The sequence below is a fragment of the Ctenopharyngodon idella genome, chromosome 4, assembly GCF_019924925.1.
Source record: "Ctenopharyngodon idella isolate HZGC_01 chromosome 4, HZGC01, whole genome shotgun sequence".
NCBI lineage: Eukaryota > Metazoa > Chordata > Actinopteri > Cypriniformes > Xenocyprididae > Ctenopharyngodon > Ctenopharyngodon idella.
This window is the reverse complement of record NC_067223.1, coordinates 29,553,323-29,577,865: the sequence shown is the minus strand read 5'-3', so window position 1 is coordinate 29,577,865 and position 24,543 is coordinate 29,553,323. Positions and strand designations below refer to the sequence as shown.

Here is a 24,543-nt window from a genome sequence, read left to right as displayed (position 1 = left end):
CTTAAATCTTTCTCTCTCTGTCACTGTACCCCTCTCTTTCTCTCTCTCCCTCTTTCTGTTGCCCTTTTCACACAGGGTAAAGCACGACCCATGCTCTCCTTCAATTACCTTTTCATGGGTTACTGTCTCCATGGCAACTTCCCAAAAAGAAACAGCAAGCAATATCCGTCTTTAAAAAAAGACAGATTTTTTTTTTCAACGATAGGCACTTTTAATGTCCCAGGGGTTGATTAAAACCTAAAAAAGCATAAATTAATATTTATTATGTGAAAACTATTCATATACATATTTGCAGAGCAATTTCGCCTCAATAAAGTGCACCCCCCACCCCCCAAAAATAAATAAATAAATAAAACAATGAAAATTCAAGGTTAATGTGTGAGAAATATTCAGTTGTGTATTTATGATACATAAAATGATAGCTTTTACATTTGCCTTAGACAAAGAAAAGGCTGCCATTTTATCCAAAACATATTCCACCACCATGATTTCCACCACAGAATTTATCAAGCAGAAATAAAACATATTTTGAGATGTGGTGGAAATTATATTTGTTGATTCAGAAAAAAGACAGGATTCTCCAATGATGCATGTGTATCCACTGAAGGAAGGGAGTTCATTTTCTATAAAATGCAACTGCTAAAGAAATATCCAAATGTTCTTGTTACGCTACTAGCACCAGAGCTCCATTGCACACATACTTAGTGTTCATTTTTGCATCAGTTTGTCTGTTCAGCCAGCAGTTATAGTACTGATGAGAGAGTGAAGCTTCTCAATGTATTCAAGCCATGTGTATCCAATGGTGCCAATTATTTAATTACCGTCTGGACAGTTTGTCACCAGCCGCAGCCCTCACAGTTTTACACGCTGCAGCACACAGTGATGGGTTTTTGTTTCATCAATTAGTCACCACAATTAATGTGCCCACTACAAGCTTGTGCTTTTTCCATCTTACAAAGAACATGTCCGGGTCGTATTTCACCCCTAAATCAAGTAAAAGTTTATTTATTTAGATTTTTTTTATATCGTGGCACATTTTCCCCTTAGATTTTCATTATTACAATGCAAAAACTTTCTCTGGGTATCCCCGCCTGCTGTGAAAACTCATTCATTCAAAATTACAGTCTTCATAACTACATTAAACTTCAAATATATTCAGATGTGATTGTGTCTTGTTGCACAAACTGTTTTTCATGTTCACTGTACATAGACAAATAGCTTGTCACTTTATGACATGCAATGTAATGCAAAGCAAAAAACAAATACATAAATAAAAATACAAACATTGTCATTATAATCCGTATGTGTCTGGATAATGAGATTCTCATTATCCCCTATAATGACTCCAATAATGAGATTCTCATTCATCTATCATGTTACTGTCCTGACACATAATTTAAATCTATAATTTAAACAAATGCAGCTACAATATTTAATTGTTTAAATAATACATCATTGTTTTTTACATTACAGTAATGAGATTTTTGAAGTACGATGATGAGGGTTTGGGGTGAATATTCATTGTCATGAAAATGTCACAATGCTTTTTTTTTTTTTTTTTTTTTAATTTGGAGTGCAATCTGGAGTGAACCTCAACATCATAAGATTTATCAATCCCTTGTCCCATCATTAGTTCAGAAAAGAAAGATGATTATCGATAGTAATAGTAATTGTATTACTCACCCCAACATTTTTTTTTTTTTATATTATTCTTATTAAATAGTATCAGTAACTCATGCCTTTACTAATGTAATCTTTAAATATGGGTGATAGAGGATCTCAGTATCTCACATTGCTTGACAGGCCCCTGTGTCATAGTTTGTACAAATGTGCATATGTTTGAGTGAAATAAATGTGTGTGTCAGCATAGTGCAGATGAATTTCTGGAATTTTCCTCTGGGCATCACTGCAGTATCTATCCATCTATGAATGTAAGATGTGGAAACTAATGCTGATACATAGGAAAGCTGAGATACAGGTGTGTTTGCTGTGGATGTGTGTGTGTGTGTGTGTGTGTGTGGTGTAATGTATGTTTAAATCAAAGTTTTCTGACAGGACCTCCATGTATCTCTCCTCCCCAGCGCCCATTCTAATGCAAACATGAGCGATTCAGCTGTGTAACTCTAGCATTTTCTCACATCTCATTGGTTGTAATATTATCCTTGGGCTTATGAAGCCACCAAAGGTATAATTTATTGTCTGTTCAGCAGGCAAAATTTTTGCAAGCCTGGCAAATTCATTTGCTGAATAAATATCCTCTTTCTCTTTTTGCCTGTGATATAACATATTTCTGTGATTCATATCCCAGTTGTGATAGTGTGTGAAAAATCATTTAATTATCATTAAAAATATATGTACTGTGAATAAGTAGACTAAGGGACTGAATAAAATTTAAATATAATGTTATTTTAGAAACTTTCTAATGTGGGCCCATGCAAAATAAATGAACACTTAATATTTTACAATAAAAAAAAAAAAAAAAAAAAAAAAACTCCAAAGTCCTGGCCAGCTACATTTTTCATTTCATTCCATTCCAAAAAACATTAAAAGTTAATATGCTATTTTCAGAATCACACATTACCATTCTACAATACTGTTTCTGCATTGACTATATGTTTGTTTATTATGTATATATAACCTCCATGTTGGAACAACATTCCAATCAATGCATACTGCACAGAAGTATCGCACAATGCAACATGCTTTACAAAAAAGAAGAAAAGAAAAAAAAACTAATATCAACCACAAGTTTTATTAGCTTCCTCATGATCGTTATATGATCAGACTACCATAAAAACTGGATAAAAACAAGTTAACTGGAGCTCATGTGATAACACTGTAGTATACTGCTCTTTGAAAAATGTATAATAATCAAACATTTTAAACACGACAACTCTTGGAATAGCATGTCAAGTCAAGTCACCCTTATATAGTGAATTTTACAATGGAGATTGTAAAGTGTTATTGAATATGGCAGTGGTAATGTATTTGGTCTTGCTACTGCCAATACATATGCCGATACGCTGCTGCAAGTAAGACATAGTACTGCTGCACAAATAGCATATATCAATAACCCATAGCAGATCTATACAGATGGAGCTGGGGAAGGTGGAGGGTTTTAGAGGAACTCTGAAGCACGCTGCAAACTGCTATAGTGAATGTAACCAACCATTTAAATGTGTGAGCAACAAGCACATTGGCTGCAGATGTGACATGGACCAATCAGCTTGTGCCATAGTTAATGCTATAATTATCATCAGCTTTCGTTAAGGTCCCATCAGCCTGCGCCCTCTAGAGTTTCATGACCGAACTATGTATATATATTAAGTATACGCTCTGTACTGTGCTGTATATATTACACTAAGGGTGTACTCACACTAGGCGCTCTGAACCGAGCCCGAGCACGTTTGACCCCCAAAGCCCGGTTCGTTTTACAAGTGTGATCGCTCCGTTCCGTGCCCGGGCGCGATTCGTTTAGCTGTCCCTGACCCGCTTGGAAGAGGTGGGCCAGAGCATGGTTCGGTTGGGTTCGAGCGCGGTTCACACGCAGTGTGAGTGCTAATCGCGCCGGAGCACGGAACAGCTACTACTTTTGTGTGCACAACTGTACGGCAAACATCTTTATTACTACTTTCATAGTACACTTATCAATTCATGTAATTAATTTGAGTGGGTTTATAACGGGTCTGCTTCTCACCTTATTAATGAACAGGAATTGTAGTTTGCGAGTAAAGCTGCAAATTCCTCCATTATCAGCTGCCTTTGTAATAATCCTCTGATACGTGCAAGTGAAAATCGTTGCGCGGCATAAATGATAAATATATTAGCGCGAAAGTGCATTTCTTCCTGTTTTCTTCCATTCAAAAAGTTGCATTGTATATGACGTAAGTGTGCTCCGTCACGGAACGTTAAGTGCAATGTGAATGCGGGCCAGCAGGGGAGGGGGGGACAATCGCGCTCGGGCTCGGTTCAAGGCAACCATGCCTAGTGTGAGTACAATATTCTAATATTACATTCCAGACCATAAAATCCAAAATTAGCTAACATTGTAATAGCACTGCACCACTGTTTGACAGCTGTCCACTTCTCTGTTTAAATAAAGTGACCCCTGACTTTTGAAATATTCTCAGATCTGTCGTAAATCTTATTTATATTAAGCATTCATGGATTTGTCTGCCATTGACAGTCATAAACAGTAACATAAAATTATATGTAACTGATTATAAAGGGAGTTATGAAGTATTCCTATAAACGAAAGCTGTTTGAGAGAAAGATTAATTGGCCTTGTGCCATTGGAAATCTGTCCTCCTCTTCCTCCAGATCCAGCAATTCCATTGAGGAAGCATACTGCTGTCAAATCACTGAATGCTTGCCAGAGGCAAGCTAGTTTTATGGAGGCTTCACCCACTTATTTTCTGAATGACATTTAGGTAAGGGATAGTTTTATGTTTATCATCTGTTGATGAGCTTGATATATATTGAAGGATGAATTTGCAATAAAAAAGGCATTTACCTGCAAGATATAATATTCTTTGTGGTAGCTTACCTGTGTCTTGGCACTACTAAAGTGGCTTCTAAAATTACTTAGCTATACATTACGCATGACAGAACTCTTAATTAAAGCTCAAGTGTGTCCTTTTAACATAGTATAAACCATGCGTTGGTTGACTTCCTAAACACACTGGCTTTGAGGCCTTTCAAAACAAATATTGCATTTATTTTTATTCATTTATATGTATATTTACTATTTAATTAGTACTATTTTCTTGAAAATGACACTTTTTACAGTTAATTATGCTTAGATTTAAATTTAAATTCTAGTTTATGTTTGCTACCTCAATAAAAATGAGAAACTGGATTTTTTTAAGTATTCTGACATTTTTAAAAGCATTATATATAAAGCTCAGCCAGCTCTGTAGAAATTAAAGCGCCAGCATAAGTTCTACCAGGAAGACTTTAATGCCACGTCATTCACTCATAATAATAGGCCTGGCCAATCACTGCTTGACACCTGGTATAAATAAGCACTGAATTCTCTGTTTCACGTTCACAGTTGATAATGCTTACGTCTTCATCTTCAGGCAGAATCAGCCAAATCTGCATCACCAGGATTTGCACTAAGGACGGGGCCTACGCCAAAGAACTTTTCTATACAACTAAACATGAATCATTGTATCTCACTACCATCTGTTTATACTTTATGGAATAAATACCATGTAAACATTCACCTGCCTTCTTAGTATTTATGGTAGGACTGTGCTTCACTGTCTACAAGTAAGACAGACTAAGAGTGAGATTCTCTAGTGAGCAAATTACGAGGAACATGAAAACACCAACATTGCACAGTAAAACACCAACATAATCTCATCTAAGTTTGCTTTTATTTGTTAGAAGGTTACTGATTAGAGTCTCATTCGAGTGTTTGATCATGCAATGAAGGTTTACAGTCGTCCTCTATGACTAAGATCTGTAGGACAACAGCATCCAAGACCATCATTACTTAAAATGAAATATAAGGGTAAATGAATACATTCTCCAGAGAAAGCCTTATTGCTTTTCCTGTTTTTTATTCATGGCTCACAAAAATTTTTTGCCATAGTGTTGTTAGTTGCATGCAATTTATTCAAGGATGCAAGGCTAAAGGAATGTGACATCCTGCATTATAAGGTATTCATTAAATGGCAATGCCTTTAATTCCATTTTCAATTGAAAATAAGAATACCAATCATGGTGCAATGGAAGACAAAGTGGATGTTGTTTTGCTACGAGTCGGCGATAGTAATAACTCCATGATTGCTTTTCGACACACAACGACAATGACTAAGACAGTCGATGTTACAATGAATAATGCCTCTATTATTATACTGAGAGGAAGAAAAAAAAAACTGAGAAAAAAAAGCGCTCTATGGCATTTACTGTATATATGGCAAAATTTGAGGAAACATCAGGAAGACAACTGAACGCATCTATACTTTTTTGTGAATAGTGCACACTTTGGCTTTTTTTTTCCCTTCTTTTTTGAAGCAAATTCTGTATTTCCATTGAGACTATATAAGCTGTTATCTAACATAAAATTAACATAGCATGAATAAAAATGTGATATTTTCAACTATGTCAATTAGCACATATATCAACATCTGAAACTTATCCATCAATCAATGAATCAGCAGGAAGTGCCTCATCAGGTACTGCTTGCACAAACAACTTTATGTGTAACAAATATGTTAACTCGGCAGTTGGAGCATGAACTTTTTGATAGATTTTTGATGCCCAAGGGAAGTAATGGCTTCAACAAGCAAACCGGATGGTCTAACATGCACAACTCTTGCTCATTCTGTCTCCTCGACCATCATACGCCCCCTAATGCTGATTGGTTAGATGTTTGTTGTTGGTGTCAGTCCGATTAACTTCCAAACAGTGTTGTTTAAAAAATACATACCCCACCTTTAATTAAAGTTTTGTCTGTGCATGCACAGCAAGCATTGTATTGAAGAAGTTGTTCAGTTTCTTATCTAGAGTCAGCTTTCACATTCTACTAATAGTTAAAGTTTACATTTAACTATGGAAAACTGGCCAGCTTTATGCCAATGTCAGGAAGCAGTAACAGTAGTGGATTGAGTGAGATAATTCCGCCACAAATTCTCCATAAGCGAGATGAGGTTATAAATCAAAGCTATCATGCGTATGTTGGATGCATGAAAGGAGAATACTCATAATTCATGTAAATTAATAGACTGATTTGCAAGATCATGCTCAATTACTAGTGTTGATTAGGGATTTTGTGCATGTGTTGCTGGGATACTGTTCTGCTCTGAAAATCTGACTCTGTCAATAAATGCTATTACAGTTTCAAATGAGGACGCTCTTACTTTGTTTGAGGGTGCTTAGTCTTGCGTGGCCAGACCTTTTCTTAGCTCCAGAAGGGCTGGGGTCTATAGCCACTGCATTTTGTCAAGGACTGTCCACTTAGTCAGAAAAATGAGGTCTGACTGACATGTAAAGTGACCAGTTACAGTTTTGTTCAATGCCATGTTTAGGATGTCACAACAATAACAGCATGCTATTACAGACTATTAATACTTTCATGTTTACCTTCATATGCCACAGATATTACCTTAGCAAAATCAGGACAAAAGCATCCACATCACCGGCAAAAATATGCTCAAAGATGGGTGCTCGACCAAAAAAAAAATATTAATAAAAAGCAGAAAAAAAGTCGGCACACCAAAGGTCCAAAAATATGTGAAAAATTTTAATATAAGACAACACGACGAAGAGTCTGCGTGCTCGAAACGTAACTCGTGTGAGTCTTATATTAAAATTTTCTGCTTATTTTTGGAGCTTTGGTGTGCTGACTTTTTTTCTGCTTTTTACAGATATTCCCTTCTCATTAAAATACTTCACCTGATCTTCCATTATAGATGTGAGAGGACATGGAACTCACTTGGGAAATTAAAGGGTTGCCAAACTCAGAAAATAATACTTCTCCCATATCCTGTCGGCAAACATGTGAACACATCTCTTTTAAATTCAACCAATTTCCTGAAACAAAACTTTTGGTATCTTGAAGTTTCTATGCCGTGAACTTCACAAACTTTTAAATCTAGTGTTTAGTTGCTCCTCTGAGGTGCTCATTGCTGCAGTTTTGAAACTTTTAAACATGGCTTTGTTTTCTGGTGGACCATTAAAGATTGCCATACATAAGCTGTAGAAAACCTGTCTCACTCTCAACTGGTCACATATGGACGCTTGGTCAGGACCCCTTGGTGTCACTTTTATATGCACAGGGTACCTCTTTAGCATCAATTTTCGACATGCAGGGTACTCCATTGCTTTCAATGAGAAACCTTTAGAATCAATACAATACAGTACACTATTTAGACATTTTTGAGCATGTATCCCTACCCCTAAACCAACCATTTGTAGATTTATATAATACAAAACACAGGATATAACAGGCAGATACAACTGCAGTCACAATTTATTCAAAAAGTACAAATATTCCAAGGACAAATGATCGATTTGTGTGAGGAACAGGCCCAAAAGCGATCATCATCTCCATCTCCAAATCTCAGATCCTGTGCACACATTAAAAAATTGCCGCCAGAAGAAGCGTTATGTCATCTTTGTGAAATGGCATTGGCTCTTGTGTGTCTCGTGACTGATTGCGTCATGCTAAAGTTTGAGTGTATTTTTTGAATGAGATATGACTGTGCATTCACGAAACGGGATCATTTCTAGCCATTAAAACCTTGAAATCCACTTTGTTTTTCACATAAAGATATTGTATGGCTTCAGAAGACCTGGAATGCAACACAAGTTGTTTGTAATACTTTTAAACATTTTTTGGGGGAGGTCAGTTTGTGCAATAAATACCTGTGACTGTAATTTTATTTGCCTGTTATGTGTTTTATATTGTTGAGAAGTGGTTAGGTTTAGGGTAAGGGTGGGGTTAGGTGCTCCAAAATATCTATGAAAGTATAAATATTTATAAAAATCATTTCTACTTTTAAAAATGTATACAAAGAATTAAATGCATCTTGATCTTAGCACACTCGAGCAACCCTGTACAACCTGCCCTGCCGTGAAGTATAGGAGGTTATGCTGCCTATCAGTCCTCCTGGAAACTCCTATGAACAAGTTCAGGAGTCGTAATTACAATGTAATGCGTGTTCAAGTGATTTTGGTCAAGTGATGTTAGTTCTGGCACAAATGTAGTTTTATCGCATGCTTATTACCTCACAAACTGGCTAAACGTTTAGTTTATTTCTAGTTTTCATCAACAGTACACAAAATGTACAAACTAAACTGTACAAACTACTGTAAACTGTAATTAATTAGTAGCATTTAAGTGCACTAACTTCTTAACTATAATTCTAACATTGAAGACAGCACTTGCTGGCAAGCCTACTAATGCAGATTATGGAATGAAGGTGTATAGCAAGTGCTTGAAAAACACTTGTGAGAGCTGTTTTTTTTTAAGGTTACATTTTCATTATTTATAGCCAGACATTGGCCGTTGAATCAACTAGGTTGTCCCCTTAGTAAATTTGTAAAATCTTTCTTGTTTGACACATTTCTATGGCACCACTTCTGAGCTATGTTCTGGCAGTCCTTGAGAAAGAGATCCTGCCTCTCAGCTTGTTTGGGGTTTGACAAAAGGGGGGATTTTCACCCCACAATGACGATGACTCTATTCATAAGTTCTCACTGCAGGGTAATTCCAGCATGTTAAGTGTTGAGTAGTACTGAAGTGCCACTTCAGACTGACGTGCCACTCCAGGGCAAAATTGCCAAATCTTTCCACACTATCAGTTTAAGCACCTTCGGAAAAGGCCGCTAGATGAATAAGCCTGCCATCTGCCAGCCAGACAACCGACACTTGCTAATTGCACTACTGTTCACCAGTATGTTCACTACAATTATCCAATCAGTGCATCATCACAGCAAACAAACAGCACAGGGGATTCCAGATCACCAAATCCTCCTAAACGGTTGCTTTTGGGGATTCTGGTGCCAGGCTTGGTTTGATAAGCAGAATGTTATCCAGAATTTCAGTTCTGGATTTGAAATATTTAAAGGTGCAATATGTAAAAAATTTGCAGTAAAATATCCAAAAAACACTAGGCCAGTGTTATATATTTTGTTCACTGGAGTACTTACAACATCCCAAATGTTTGCTACTATTTGTAAATCGTGAGAAATTAACCAAGACTCCGGGACATGTAAGGAGTCGCCTCTCAATTGCGTCATACCCGCGTTACCCTCGGTTTCCGGTTTTATTTTGTAGAAACCATGGAAACACCAAAGATGCTTTAATATTTACATGTTTTAATAGGCAAGGGAACAACTGTTTTGATATATTTATAGACAGAAAACTAATTATTGTTATATAGCTCAACACGTTTAGTCTTATTGTTTACATTTTCTTGTTTTTTTTTTTTGCGAGTACCATGCTTTACCATGCCTCAGAGAAAAACACTACTTTGTGAAGTAGCTAACATAGCATAATCAGATGCAGCTTTATTTTTAGTAACAGTAATACAGCATTTTCTCCATCATACGTTTTAAATTTAATTGCATGCCATTTATTAACACAAGCCATGCAGCATTTAATATAATATTCTAAAATCGATCTAGCTTACTGCAGTGTGCAACAAGTGTCTCACAGCAGCCACCGAGCGAACGCACAGAGTAACATTATAACATTTTCAACACACTCAAATGTATCTAACGTTAATATGATAAACAGAGCTGCGTTACCTCATACGCTTGACCGGAAAAGCGGAAGCAGCGCCGGCGACTGTGACATAATAAAAGTTCTGCTGCTCGTAAGGCGTGTGTTACGCAATCGCTCCAGCAGCCTCGTTCAGCTACCACAACACTCGATCCTGCTCTGCTTCATACTACATTAACGTTAATAATCGCATCCATGAACATGATTTCTTCCCGAGTCCTATTTCAATTCTTTTCCACCGGCCGTTGAGGTGAAGACCACATGTCCCAAGATTCCGCGCTCAAACTTGGCGTCATCAAACTACGTCTTTCTTTTGCATAGGCCTCTAGCGACCTCTAGCGGACAGAAAATATTACACTATATATAACTGTTAAATTTCTGAATTTACAATATACCATGAATGAAGTGAAGTTCTTGAGGGTGTATTTTAAAAGACGGGGTTCAAAAGTATTGGAAGGCATTGGTATCTTTGTAGCTGAAATTTGTAATAACTGTAAATACATTGCAAGCAAACAACCATTTAGCAATTTTTTTTTTTTTTTTTTTTTTTTTTTAAATAAATGATTTAAGATTGCTGATTATAACTGAATTCAACCAACCTGAAAAAACAAGGTTTTACTGAAGTAGATATAACCTAATTTCTCCAGTTAGGTAAAAATACTTAGCCTAGTAAGTTTGGTATAATCTTTTTTTGTTTGTTTGCTTTATGATGAATGTCCTTTTCTACCTTAATATAAATACACTCAAAAAATAATTCAAAATAAGGGTAATTTATTAGAAGATCATTTTTACATACAACTCAATTTGTCCAAAAATAAATCAGTTTAGTTGGGTCAACAGTGCTGTTCATCATTATGCACAATGTATATAATTAACCACTAAGAAAAGATTGGCATCAGTACTGACATTAGCATAGAACATTAGCACTGAGTGCCTAAGCACAAACGATACTCTTCAGCACAATGGTAACCACAAAATTCAGTAACAGAAACTCCTCTAAATGTCCAACATAATTGAACATTAAACATTAACATAAACTACCACCATCTTTCCCTTTACTGAAAAACACATAATATAACACTTAATCCCTAAATTTACTATCCTAATGCAGTCTCTTGCAAAGCATGCTGGGAACTACAGATCCACTGCACAGGGCTGCATTTCCTAAAAGCATCATAAGCCTAAGGCCTTGGACACACTAGACGATTTTCAAATCTTAACCGATTTTAAAACTGTGGGAAACCACAGACATACAGTGTTGCCAATTGCTTTCAGTTGAAAGTAGCTGAAACTGGTCACTAAATTTCGCTAGATGATGTCATACTGGCGAGTCCACTGATCTATATTAATATAAATATAGATCAGTGGGCGAGTCATGGAATCTAGATAAGGTTTGTCCAAGAAGTTGCTAGATTTGTCGCTAGGCTTTTGAAAAGAGTCTCAAATAGGACGGGGAAGTCGCTACATCTAGCTACAAAATCGCTAAATTGGCAGCACTGCATTAAAGCAATAAGCCTCAAGAAGTCGTGATTTACAGTGAATTTATAACAGCTAAGGGGCATTGTTAGGCACGATTCAGAGCGGAGTCGTAATCGCAAGCGTGTTCCGGTTCCCCCCATGGTAGTAATCGCGCCGTGTACCGGGGGCCCCCCAAACCCGGAGGGACCCCAAGCAAATGCGTGCTTTGTGTGGTAGATAAACACGCTACTGCTTTTATATTGAAACTTGTTGTGAATACTTAACAAGACGCAAATGACAAATGCTTTGACTAGCTCTGTCAGTGTCAGCAGGGCACAGGAAAACCCATTAACTGTTAAAAGGACAAGATCGCAGCAGACATTCAAACAGATCTTTATTATGAACATACTGTAGGACTGACCTGAAGGAAAATACTAAATCTGAATGCAGGTAATGCACTTGGTCACTCGATATCTCTTCACAATACTCTTCTATATAGTAAGCTTCAATGAACAATATCAATTGAGAACACACTTTTTTTATGTTGCTAAGAGTGGTTGCTAAGGGTGTTGTGAAGTACTACACAGAACCAGGTGAAGCGGTCATAGTCGTGTTTTATTGTGAATAAAACACAGCTACTGACCAATCTGGAACTAACCATTTTATAAATAATAAACAACAGTTACTTTCAGTCAAATACACAATACATGGAATTGCAGAAACACACAGACACAGTGGTGCAGTAATACTGATGTAATGAGGTCACAGGTGTATGTTTGTAGAGTAATTTTATTAATTTTGTTTTATGGGAAAAAAGAATATAGGTGATCTTACTCCACTTTTGTGGCATGTTTGTGGCTACCAAGTTTCAGCTATAGAAGCATGCAACATCCGGTTGGTGGAGCATGCTTGCTTTCATTGACTATCGCGGGTATCACGTCAGAGGCAGCCTGAGTCGTAAATATCAAACATGAGAAATGCAGCCCTGAGCAGTAGATCTGTAGTTCCCAGCATGCTTTGCAATTAGGAGAGTAAATTTAGGGATTAAGTGTTATTTTTTATGTGTTTTTCAGTAAAGGGAAAGATGTTGGTAGTTTATGTTAATGTTTAATGTTCAGTTATGTTGAACATTTAGGAGTTTTTGTTATTGAATGTTGTGGTTGCCATTGTGTTGAAGAGTAGTGCTGTCAATAGTGATTTTCACTTCGATGCAACATAATGTGTAAAATAACCCCAAATCACAATTTTTCATTGAAACAAATTCAGTAGTCAGCAAGGAGCAGCTGCGCATGTGTCAAATGTGTCCATCCTGAGCTTTATTGGAAATTGTATGTTGGGTCAGTGTAACTCAGTTAAGTTAAAACAGCATTCCCTTGTTTTATGTTACATAAACCTGATTGAAGTAGGTTACAACAATTAGAATTTACAGGTAGAATCAGGTAGAAATACTTCCTTAAAGCAAAAACTGCACATGTTCACTTTTTACAGTGAATAAAGGCTTTATTTAAAACAACTCATTTTGAATAACTTGCAAAAGAAACAGTCATCCTAGAGCTAAGGGCCAATTTCATGGACAATGGTTTATGGTCCCTTCTGGGACTTGAAACAGCAACATTCAGATCAATCCTGTTTGGTTTTATGCAATAATGACAGGCTAACTGTGCATTATCCTACTTATTACCCAGCTACTTACTAAATAAATAAATATGTGGACATGAAATATTGATTTCAGTTGAAATTATGTTATAATTATATTATAACATAATTTTATAATATAATTATATATTATGTTATATAAATATGTTATAAATTATGTTGTAACTAACTGAATTATCTCAAAGCTTTAACAAAGAAACAAAATAGTCTAATAGTCTTACAAAACAATCAACAAGGTGAAAACTGTAACAATACAACATAAATTCGATAACTGAGATTCAAGAGAGAGGAGTCTGCAGTGTCATACAAGAGACATAAAAGTATAGTGCTAGTTTCAGTAACCCCCGATAAGTGGTACAATTTTTCCATGCATGAACATTATAGGAAACATCTGACTGCTGAATGTTGTGATTGACCAAACAGAATCAAGTATTGCAGAGAGCACCAGCACGATTACAATAATAACAATGTATACAATTTTTAATAGTGACTATAAAAAGTATACTTGATTAACTAAATGTCTGAGTGAGATACGAATTCGAGAAGAGTCGTATACCCCCAAAATATGCCCTTGCAATAAATGAGAATGCTCAAATGTAAAATGCTAATCAGACACATTCTGTCATATTATATACCTGATCTAAATGTTAATGCATAATGCACAGGGCCCAGTCATGGGTCATGATTTCTGTTCCACACGTTTTTTTGTCTGTTGATTGAAGGGAGATTAGGTCTGAATGCTTGTCTTGAGTGGTAATCTTAAAGAAATGGTTCACCCATAAATAAAAATCTGTCATGTTGTTCTCAAATCTTGATTGATTGATGATCGATCGATCGATTGTGGAACATAAAAGGAGACATTTTAATAAATTTTTATGAAGCTCCATAAGATATAATAACCACAGTTATTACAATCACTTCTGTTAAGCTCCAAAAACTCAAATGCTAGATTCTAAACTTTTTGTGAGGAACATACCTAAATTTAAATCATTATTTACTGATTAAATTTAATCTTGTGTGGTAAAAGAATAGTTTACACACAAATAGAAATTCATTATTCACTCTCTCATGTTGTTCTAAGTTTTTATAATGCAATAATAACCTAAATTTAAATCATTATTCACTGATAATCTCTCCATCCAAATTCTAAAATCTTAAATTGTATCATGTCAGTTTTGACATATTTTCACCATTGCCATTGGTTCCTGCATGCATCAGTCTGGAATGTGACAGAACTAAGAGTACTCAAGTCCTTATTTCAGTAAAGAGCAGCAATACCAGAAAATGGCAGAGTTTGTTTTCTTCAGATATGCCACTATGTCAATACATGTGTGTTCTCATGCACAATCGTACACCGTACAACACAAGGTCATAACACACTGTTCCTGTATTGGGTTGAGATAACCCTTCATTTTCTAAGTATATAAGCATAACATTATGACAGTTTATTTGGTGTATATCTGTTCCTGCTCTGATGTCAAAACCAAAGAAAAGCTTTTATAAACCTTTTTTTTTATTTTTTATTTTTAAAGTAATTTCTTTGTCTCTTTTATTACAATTGTTAATATTATTATTATTAGAACGGCTAACTTTTGCTTCAACTAAATGTGTTTTTCTTCTCAGACTGATCTTTATATTTACATCAGGAATACAGGGGCAGGTTGAAAACACGCTCCAATCCCCACAGCTAAGCAGAGAAACCAGCTGACCTTCTGTCTGTCTCTATAAACAAACCACTCTTGTCTTCCCTTAAGGCACATGCAGAAGCAAGGATAGATGTCTCTTGAAAAGGACATCCTATATCTACTGTTTCAGTGTGGAAAAAGGTGAAGCAGCATCTAGCTGACTTGTCTGTGTGGCCATTTCTCACCTTTCAGCATTCATGTTGACACGTTACCCCTTCAACTGCATGCAGTACAAAGCAGTCCATTACTGCTTTTATTTTAAACTGGTCTGCTTTGAATCAGATTATTGCCATTACAAATTCGGTAATACTTTACAATAAGGTTTACAATAATTTTAGTTAATACATTAACAATAATTTGTTAACATTAGTTAATGTATTAACTAACATGAACTAACCATGAGCAATACATTTGTTACTGTATTTGTTAATCTTTGTTAATTTTAGTTAATATAAATACAGTTGTTCATTGTTTGTTTGTGTTAGTTCACAGTGCATTAAAGGATTAGTTCACTTCTGAATGAAAAATTCCTGATAATCTACTCACCCCCATGTCATCCAAGATGTTCATGTCTTTCTTTCTTCAGTCGAAAAGAAATTAAGGTTTTTGAAGGAAACATTCCAGGATTTTTCTCTATATAGTGGACTTTAACGGGGACCAACGGGTTAAAGGTCCAAACTGCAGTTTCATTGTAGCTTCAAAGGGCTCTATGTGATCCCAGACGAGGAATGAGGGTCTTATCTAGCGAAACAATCAGTCATTTTCTAAAAACTTAAAAGTTTTATTGAAAAACATTACTATAAATCACTTAACTCATAAAAACAGCACCATATGATGCGATCCTTATGACATTTTACTTCTTTTGAAGATGAGATCATAAAAATCCATCAATCAAATGAGTGAAAAGTCAGTTTTGCATTAATATTATGGCAAATAATAGCCTGTATGGGTCAAAAACAAAACACATTGTTGTTTTTTCTTTTCTTTTCAATAAAGCACCCTCTATATTCATATGGACACAAATGCGCACTGAAACAACAATAAAAAGTTTAAGGCAACAAACTTCAGCAGATTTTTGAGTTTTCTCAACTTTTTGTTATATAAACTGAATACAACAAGTTGAGAAAACTCAAAAATATGCTGAGGTTTGTTGCCTTAAACTTTTAAGTTTTCTTAACTTTTGATTTTTTACAGTGTACGTCACGCTTGACCTTTAAACGTAATGTGTATGGATCACAGAGCTAGTGCACGAGCATTTGTGGTTAAAAAGTATATAAACTTTTTTTTTTTGGGGGGGGGAATGGACGACTGTTTCACTAGATAAGACCCTCATTCCTCGTCTGGGATCACGTAGAGCCCTTTGAAGCTGCACTGAAACTGCAATTTGGACCTTCCACCCGGTGAACCCCACTGAAGTCCACTATATAGAAAAGAATCCTGGAATGTTTTCCTCAAAAACCTTAATTTCTTTTCAACTGAAGAAAGAAAGATATGAACATCCTGGATGACATGGGGGTGAGTAAATTATCAGGAGTTTCATTCAAAAGTGAACAAATCCTTTAACTAATGTTAGCAAATACAATTCTTGATTTTAATAATCTATTAGTAAATGCTGAATTTAACATTAACAAAGATTAATAAATGCTGTAGAAGTGTAGTTCATTATTAATTCATGTTAAATAATGTAGTTTCCTAATGAACCTTATTGTAAAGTGTTACCAAAAATTCAAATAATGCAATAGTAATAAATGACATGTTGTTTAATCCTAGATATAAATATATGATTGTAAATTGACAGTGAAAATACTTCAGTTTAAGTACTCTTAAATCATTATGATGCTTTCGTAATGCCTTGTATTACATCTTATAATCAGTTCTTGTGAGTAATTGTAACAGTTATACTTTAATACTTTATACAATGTATGATTTATTTACTTTTAATGCATTTATAATATTATTTACATATTCAAAGGCACACACTATAAAAAGGGGGAAAAAAAAGTGCAGCTGTTACATTAATAAGCTATTTCAGTCTGTCTGAATGTTAAAAATTACTTTTGTAGGTGTAACCTTATGTAAACAAGTCAATTAAATCATGTTACATAATATTTTTGATGTGAATTGAAACGTTACAATGTGGAGTATAATTTTAGATTCCCTGAGGACTTTTTTTTATTTACTCTATAGTTACCTTAGGTACCTTTAAATTGTTTAAAATGCATTACAACATATATAGTTAACACCCATTTTCATGTGCTATTGTGTGTTTAAATGTACTACACTCTTTAGAGGTAACCACAAATACATATTGCATTATAACTTTGATTATAATTATTTATGACGTATAATGCATTACTTTGGTTATAATTATTTATGACATATAATGCATTACTTTGTGGCATTATGAATACTTTATAATGAACTTTTGAAGTTGAATTTAGATGTGTAGAAGATAAATCTCAGATAAACTAGTGGGAGACAATAATCACTTTTGACCTTAGCTTTACCCTTAAGATAGACTGTAGTGCCATCTATTGAAAAACACTACTATAAATCACTTAACTCATAAAAACAGCACCATATGATGCGATCCTTATCACATTTTACCTCTTTTGAAGATGAGTTCATAAAAATTCGTCAATCAAATGAGAGAAAAGTCAGTTTTGCATTAATATTATCTGGCAAATAATAGCCTGTATGGGTCAAAAACAAAACACAGTGGTGTTTTTTCTTTTCTTTTCAATAAAGCACCCTCTATATTCATATGGACACGACTGCGCACTGAAACAACAATAAATACGTAAATTAAATCTGCAATATTCCCCTATGAAATCATCAGGCAACAGACTAAAGTGACCCCACAGGTGATTATACGTAAATAAAACATGCGGCATATTATTAATTAACACACATTTACCGTCTCGTAGGAATCGAGAGTGGATGAGAATGATGAGAAAACAGCAGATCGCCGCTCCCGCTAGAGCCCACGCAACTCTCAGCATCAGCATCCTGACTGCCTTCAGCATCCACACCACATCTCCATTCTATTGCCATACAACAACCAACACCTTTTCTGCGCTTTTCTTTCACAGATTCAGAAGAAAGGAATCCGTTCTTTTTCAAGAGATGCCAACTTTAGAAAAATAATATGTTTGATATTTTGGAGCTTTCACCGCCCATTGCAAAAATGTAGAATTTTCCAGTTTGTCTGTGGCTGTTGCGTGGATCTAAGTCGAGTGATGCGCGACCATCCTCTCCAACATCTCTGTTTTACGCACTTGGAGAACTGCGCTGATCGCTAAAACTGTCACTCTTCTCTGTATGGTCGACCGGTCCTTGCTGTGTATCAGGAGAAACAAGTCAGTCGTAATTCCCGCATTAATTCGAATGATCATTTACAAATGTCCCAGACGCGACGCATGTGCACGGTGGTGATATGTCGAGTCTGTATCTCCCCTTCCTTCTGTGCAGTTACCAGGGTTTGATTCTTCTCTTAACGAGCGCACTTTCTCTCCCCTCTGACGCATACATCGCCTCCTCACACTCGCGTTTGAGAAGCGCTCGCCGGTGGATGCGTCACAGCGCATGTTCCTGTAGTCTGACGTCAGAGTTTAAGTCTTAAGTTCATTCATTGTGATTGTGTGATTGTGTCCTTTGTGTAGAGTATGCTTTCAGAAATGTTGTGCGCCGCAGGATTTAAAGACATCATGAAATCAAACTTGTAGTTTCGTGGCTTAGAGTCTTTTGAGGGCATCGGTATCGGTTAGTGGTCACTAAAAACGCACCGTTCCTGTACTGCGTGTATCCATGACTTACTACTAACATTTAACAGGATACACCTTAATCGCATTATTGCCATTGTAATAATTGTATTATGTTTAGTAGAACCTACACACCCAGGTGGAAAAAAAAGTACACTTCCACAATGTACTTAAAGTGCTCTATTTTCGCGCACTAATTTTGTACTTAATATACTAAAAATTATTCTTTAGTACTACTTAAGATAATCTTAAGAACATCTAAGTGTACTCAACTGTGCTATTTTGAGACACCATGAAGTATGAACTAAAATGTGGTTTTAACATACTATCTCTGTATTAAAAAGAAGAAAAAAAAAAAAAAGTTACCACTTGTAGTAGACTCTGGGCTCAAGTGTACTACAAGTGGTAACTAATAAATTTTTTAATACAGAGGTAGTATGTTAAAAGCAAATTTTAGCTCATATTCATGTTCTTAAGATTATCTTAAGAAGTACTAAAGAAGAATTTTAGTATATTAAGAACAAAATTGGTGTGTGAATATAGAGCACTTTAAGTACATTATGGAAGTGTACTTTACCTGGGCATATATTTGGCTCTGTTTATTGTGTAATGCAAATTATATTTAAAGACAATATGTTTTAAATTATTTTTTAAACAATCCCCTGATTTCACAGAGAAGGCTTAAGCTAGTCCTAGACTAAAATGCATGTTTGAGATGTTTTAACTGAAAGCAACTAGTACTGACATATCTTAAAATATGTTAGAGCCATTGTTTTGTCTCAAGATGCACACCAGTAATGTTTTTTTCTAAGGCACGTTTATAATAGCCTATTAAATACCCTAATTGAACTAAGGCCTAATCCTGGCTTAGGCTAAGCCCTGTCTGTGAAACAGGGCCAATATGTTATAAATTATCCCCATTCCCCCCTTTTCAATCATTTTTATTATAAATTATTACACATTTTATTTTTCATTTTTATTATCATTTTCTAACATTATATATATATATATATATATATATATATATATATATATATATGTACACACACACTGTAAAAAAGAATTGTTGGTTTAAATTAAATTGCCTTAAAATTTTTAGTTCATTTAAATGAAAAATTTGCGTTAATACAATGAAGGCAATTGGTTTAATCAACAGAAACTAAATATTACAATTATTGAGGTTGATTTGACAAAAGAAAAAATGTTGTGAAATTCTCAAGTAAATTAAGTAAATTGCCCATAAATAAATAAATAAATAAATGAGCACCTTGAGCATTTCATTCATTAATACATTTATTCACTATAGTTAAAAAAAATGGTATTAAAATATGACAAGATCTCAGAGTTAAACTGTGTCAGAAAAAAAATTATCTTAATTATGTCAGATAACACTTAAGCAAAACATGGTCAGGTCAAAGTGTCTGAATAATTTTTAGTTGCAAATTTTTATAAATTTTATTGGTAGTCCACTGTATGAAGAATTTTTGGGTATAATATGTCACAGTTTACTTTATTTTGCTATCCTCCCTTACATAAATGAACTATAGTGTCCTGCACCCACTAGTAAAAATATATCAAAGATATCAAAAATGTCTGAACCTACACACATATATAACACACACACACATATATATATAACACACACTCACAGTAAGAAAGTCCCTGATTCAATTTCTAGCTGACTCTGGAGGCCTTTCTAAGTGGCGTTTGAATGTTCTCCCCATGTTGGTGGGGGTTTCCTCCAGCCTACTTTGGTTTCACTGACAGCCCAGACATGCTGGTTATGTGAATTAGATACTTTTTTAAATTGCCTATAAATGTGTAAATGTGTCTGTCTGTTTTTTGTTATCCCTGTGATAGACTGGCCACCTGTTACTTTTCCCAAATAATCACTATTAAGTACTACATAAAAACATTCATAAATTTGTAACAAGAGCCTTGGATCACTCACAAGTCCATTGTGTGCAGTCTAAACAGATCTTTCCCCTTGCTTTCACAATTTCTCAAAGACAAAGGAACACTTAATGATATTAATGCATTTTGATTACTGCAGATGCAAAAAATTTGTAAAAAAGTGTTATAAAATTTGTCTCCATCTGTACATGCATGAATTTACTCAACAATAAGATAAAATGTAGGCCTAACTAATTGCAGTACATTGCTATATTACTGCAATTACAAACAGCAATAATAATTTCACATAAATATGTGACACCAGTTTCCAAAAGTAAATAAATAAATCTGCAAGTTTGGTTCTGACAGCATGATGCAGAAATGCATTTAAACAATGAACATCTATATCCTGGCTTTGGAAACAGGTCACAATCCCAATTCGCACACTATCCATCCTAAATAGAACTTAAAACTAGAATTAGTGTTTCCCAAATATTGGAACTCAGCATGTAACTTTATGATGATCTCAAGGCTGTGATTTACAACATTAATGGGAAACTTAAACTAGAAATATACAGTGAGAAGGAAGACTTTAAGAAGTTGGTAGTGTTGCATTATGTGTCTTTTCACAACACTGATGCATCAAAATCTCAGTGTTGTCAATACTGCTGTCTGAGCAGCTAATTTGAAGCCAATTATCAGCATTTGCCAGTGTTTACAATGGGGGCGTCCATTTTTAATTTCTCTGCAGCGCCTGTAACACACTCTCCCATTGTGATCCATCAATCAGCTGGATGGCAATTAAAGGAGATCTGTCCATGAGTGACTGCATGAAGCAAGCAGTGCAGGTGCATCACCTTAAGGATGATGATGACATACACATTGCCAATGAACAGTCCTTGGTCGCTTTACTCAAAGAACACCTGTCACTTATATTGACACACTTCTGCTGTTTCAGCACAAGCGTGCCTTTGGGAACTACTTGAGAGTGGTCTGAGATGACCACAAAGATGAGAGCTGAGTTTAAGAGGTTGTTTGTTCACAAAGCTGGCACTTTTAAAAATCTCTTTCTGGCATGGTGCACTGTGTGCTGGATGCACATTTTTGCTCTGGAGAATTGCCCTCAGAAGGTTTTATTGATTTTTCACCCATTAAAATTATGATTCACATTTGTTAGTGAGTAAACTTCTGCAACATAGATTTTACAGCATTTAGAGTCTATAAGAGTAAATATAATTCATTTCTACAGTATGTTATAAGCAATAGCCTACAAGCAACATTGTGTGAGAGTGAAATCAGAAATAAATTTTATTAGGCCTAACAGATGACTAATCTTTAGTCGACTAGAAGAGGCTTAGTTGACAAGAAATTTTATTAGTTGATTAGGCACTGAGAAAAAAAAAAAAAAAGAAACTTCAAACGTTCATCTATCATCCATTGACCTGAAATATGGCTTATCTTTTGAAACATGTAAGTAGTAGCAACTTTACATGGCCGCTCACTCTAACATTACCTTAGATAAATGTGCTCTATTATTAACCGCATATCCAAGTGTTTTTGTGGAGTGTGGAAGCTAAAGTATAGCATGCTTACTGCATGACATGGAGGTGCCGGCGTGATTACTTGCATTTTTTCTGATAACAGTAAAAACAACTTAAAATACTCTGTCATTTTTGATCATATAGAAAAGAGTTGGAAACTGCAAAGTGTCAACTTTTATTTGTGTTAACTCACAATAACAAGAAAACATTGTGCCTGTAAAATAAAGAAACAGGATGCACTTTCTGAATAGGCTATATATATATATATATATATATATATTAAACACTCATTATGGTTTAGTATTCTCCTCAGTGTATATTTAAGTAATTAAATGAATATAAACGTGCGATTAGTCAACTAATGGCATGAATGACTAATAGTCGACTAGAAAAATCTTTAGTCGGGGGCAGCCCTAAATTTTATTATCTATTTATTTATTTATTTTTGTACTACTCCAGTTCTACTTGCACTGCTCCATGCGGGATTCGAACCAGCGTTCCAGGCAATAGAGGCAGGCGCGCTAACAAGGATGCTAAAGACTGCAGTCTCTAACGTCAGTCACTGGTGTGCCTCTTGAGTCCAGGAGAATGAGGTTTACCTGCACAGCTCTTACTATCTTGCCTCCGTTACACTCACCCCCCCAAACCTCACTTCTATCCGGGTCATGGCAACAATGTAACTGGTCCTACTCGCACCGCTCTGAGCGGGATTCAAACCAGCACCACTGGCATGGGAGTCAGGCACGCTAACAAGGATGCAAGCCTCTAGCGCCAGTTGCGCCTCTTGACCCCAGGGGTAAGCGCGATTTCACCAAGTACAACATGTTCCTGGATTAACGTTTTTGTTGATCCTGGAACAACATTTCATCCAACCAATCAGATTTGAGGGACAAGTTAACAGTTTATGTCAAATTTAGGCTTACAACAAGGGTTAGGTGCTTTTACATCAGTGTTATTAATCTATCATTTCCCTCTAATTTTAGGGATAAGTTATGGGTAGGGTATAGGGTAAATGTTAAGACAGAAATGTTGTTCCAGGATAAACAAAATATGTTGATCCAGGAACATTGCAAAATCACGGTGACCTGAGGCCAGGGGAGTGAAGTTTACCTACACAGCTCTCACTTGCAGGCCTCTGTTACATGTTCATATTTAGTATTTACTTAATATTTTAGTAAAATCAAAGTAAATAAAAAATAAAGGTAGGGGCCAGTTCTATTAGTTCTATTAGGCCAGGGTATTTACAGCTGATGTATTTCATCCACGGTGACACTTCTTTAAAATAGAAAAAAATAATAAATTATAAGTATATTATGCATGTAAATGAAAAAGTCTTGTTTAAAACAATATATCATACTCGAAAACTGCAAAAACAATTTACTTTCATTAAACAAGAAAAATGTTCCACAATAAACCTTTTTTCTTGGTATCTTCTCTATCTAACTGCTGATTCTGATTTGTTTGGCTGATGTTCCCCCATGCTGTTTTTATTTTGGAGCACACATTTTTCATTGTGTCTTGACACTTTTGAAATGATCTCACCAATGATGACATACTGTAAGAGTGATGCTGAAGTCTTGAAAAAGGCTTATGTGATCAGCTAAGCTGAAAAATTACAGAGTCTAGGAGATGATTATCAGTCAATTCTGATCAATGACCAACCGATCAGAGTAACCTAACAACTTCAGCACTATTTTTCAACAATCGAGTGTGCTTGTGACATATACAAGGGAAGGTAATCACTGTGAGCCAGCACACCACCAAGAAAACAGTATAGTCTATAAAACCACTCAATTCCCAAACTAAGCTCAACCATGGAAACAGGGGAACAGCACTGATTTGAATGGAAACAGCTTGTTGCTTTACAATTGGTTTTGTGCATGTTTTCTTATAAGCCAGAAACACAAACATGTTCAGTCAGTATCATATTATTCTTCCTGAATAATAATACCACTCCCTGCAGATTTATTTCCATACATTTATCTAGCTCAATTATGTTTTCAACTCAGTTTAATCAGATTTAAGCAGCTCCGGTTCTAAGGGGTATGTAGATGCCATACCAGTGCTTTTTACTCTATGATAATAAAAAATAAGCATATATCTGCTTTTATATATCCTAAATACACACTGTAAAAAAAAAGAATTGTTGGTTTAACTTAAAAAAGTTACCTGGTTGCCTTAAAAATTTGAGTTTGATGAAATTAAAAATTTGCATTAATACAATGAAGGCGATTGGTTTAATCAACAGAAACTCAAAATATTATGTTATCTGAACCACATTAATTTGACAAAAGAAAAAATGTTGTGATAAC

General features: G+C 35.3%; 1 protein-coding gene across 2 annotated transcripts in view; it reads right to left on the bottom strand.

The window, feature by feature from the left end:
- tafa5a (TAFA chemokine like family member 5a) overlaps nucleotides 1–24,543 on the bottom strand; it is a 141,387-nt gene that overhangs the window by 80,585 nt on the left and 36,259 nt on the right. The window contains exon 1 of one of the 2 annotated variants that reach the window (XM_051890154.1): nucleotides 17,954–18,588. The exons of the other annotated variant lie outside the window; for it this stretch is intronic. Within the exon in view, the coding sequence (XP_051746114.1) occupies nucleotides 17,954–18,062 (109 nt within the window). The 5' untranslated portion in view covers nucleotides 18,063–18,588. Of the gene's footprint in view, nucleotides 1–17,953; nucleotides 18,589–24,543 lie in introns of those variants that run through there. 2 annotated transcript variants of the gene reach the window in all.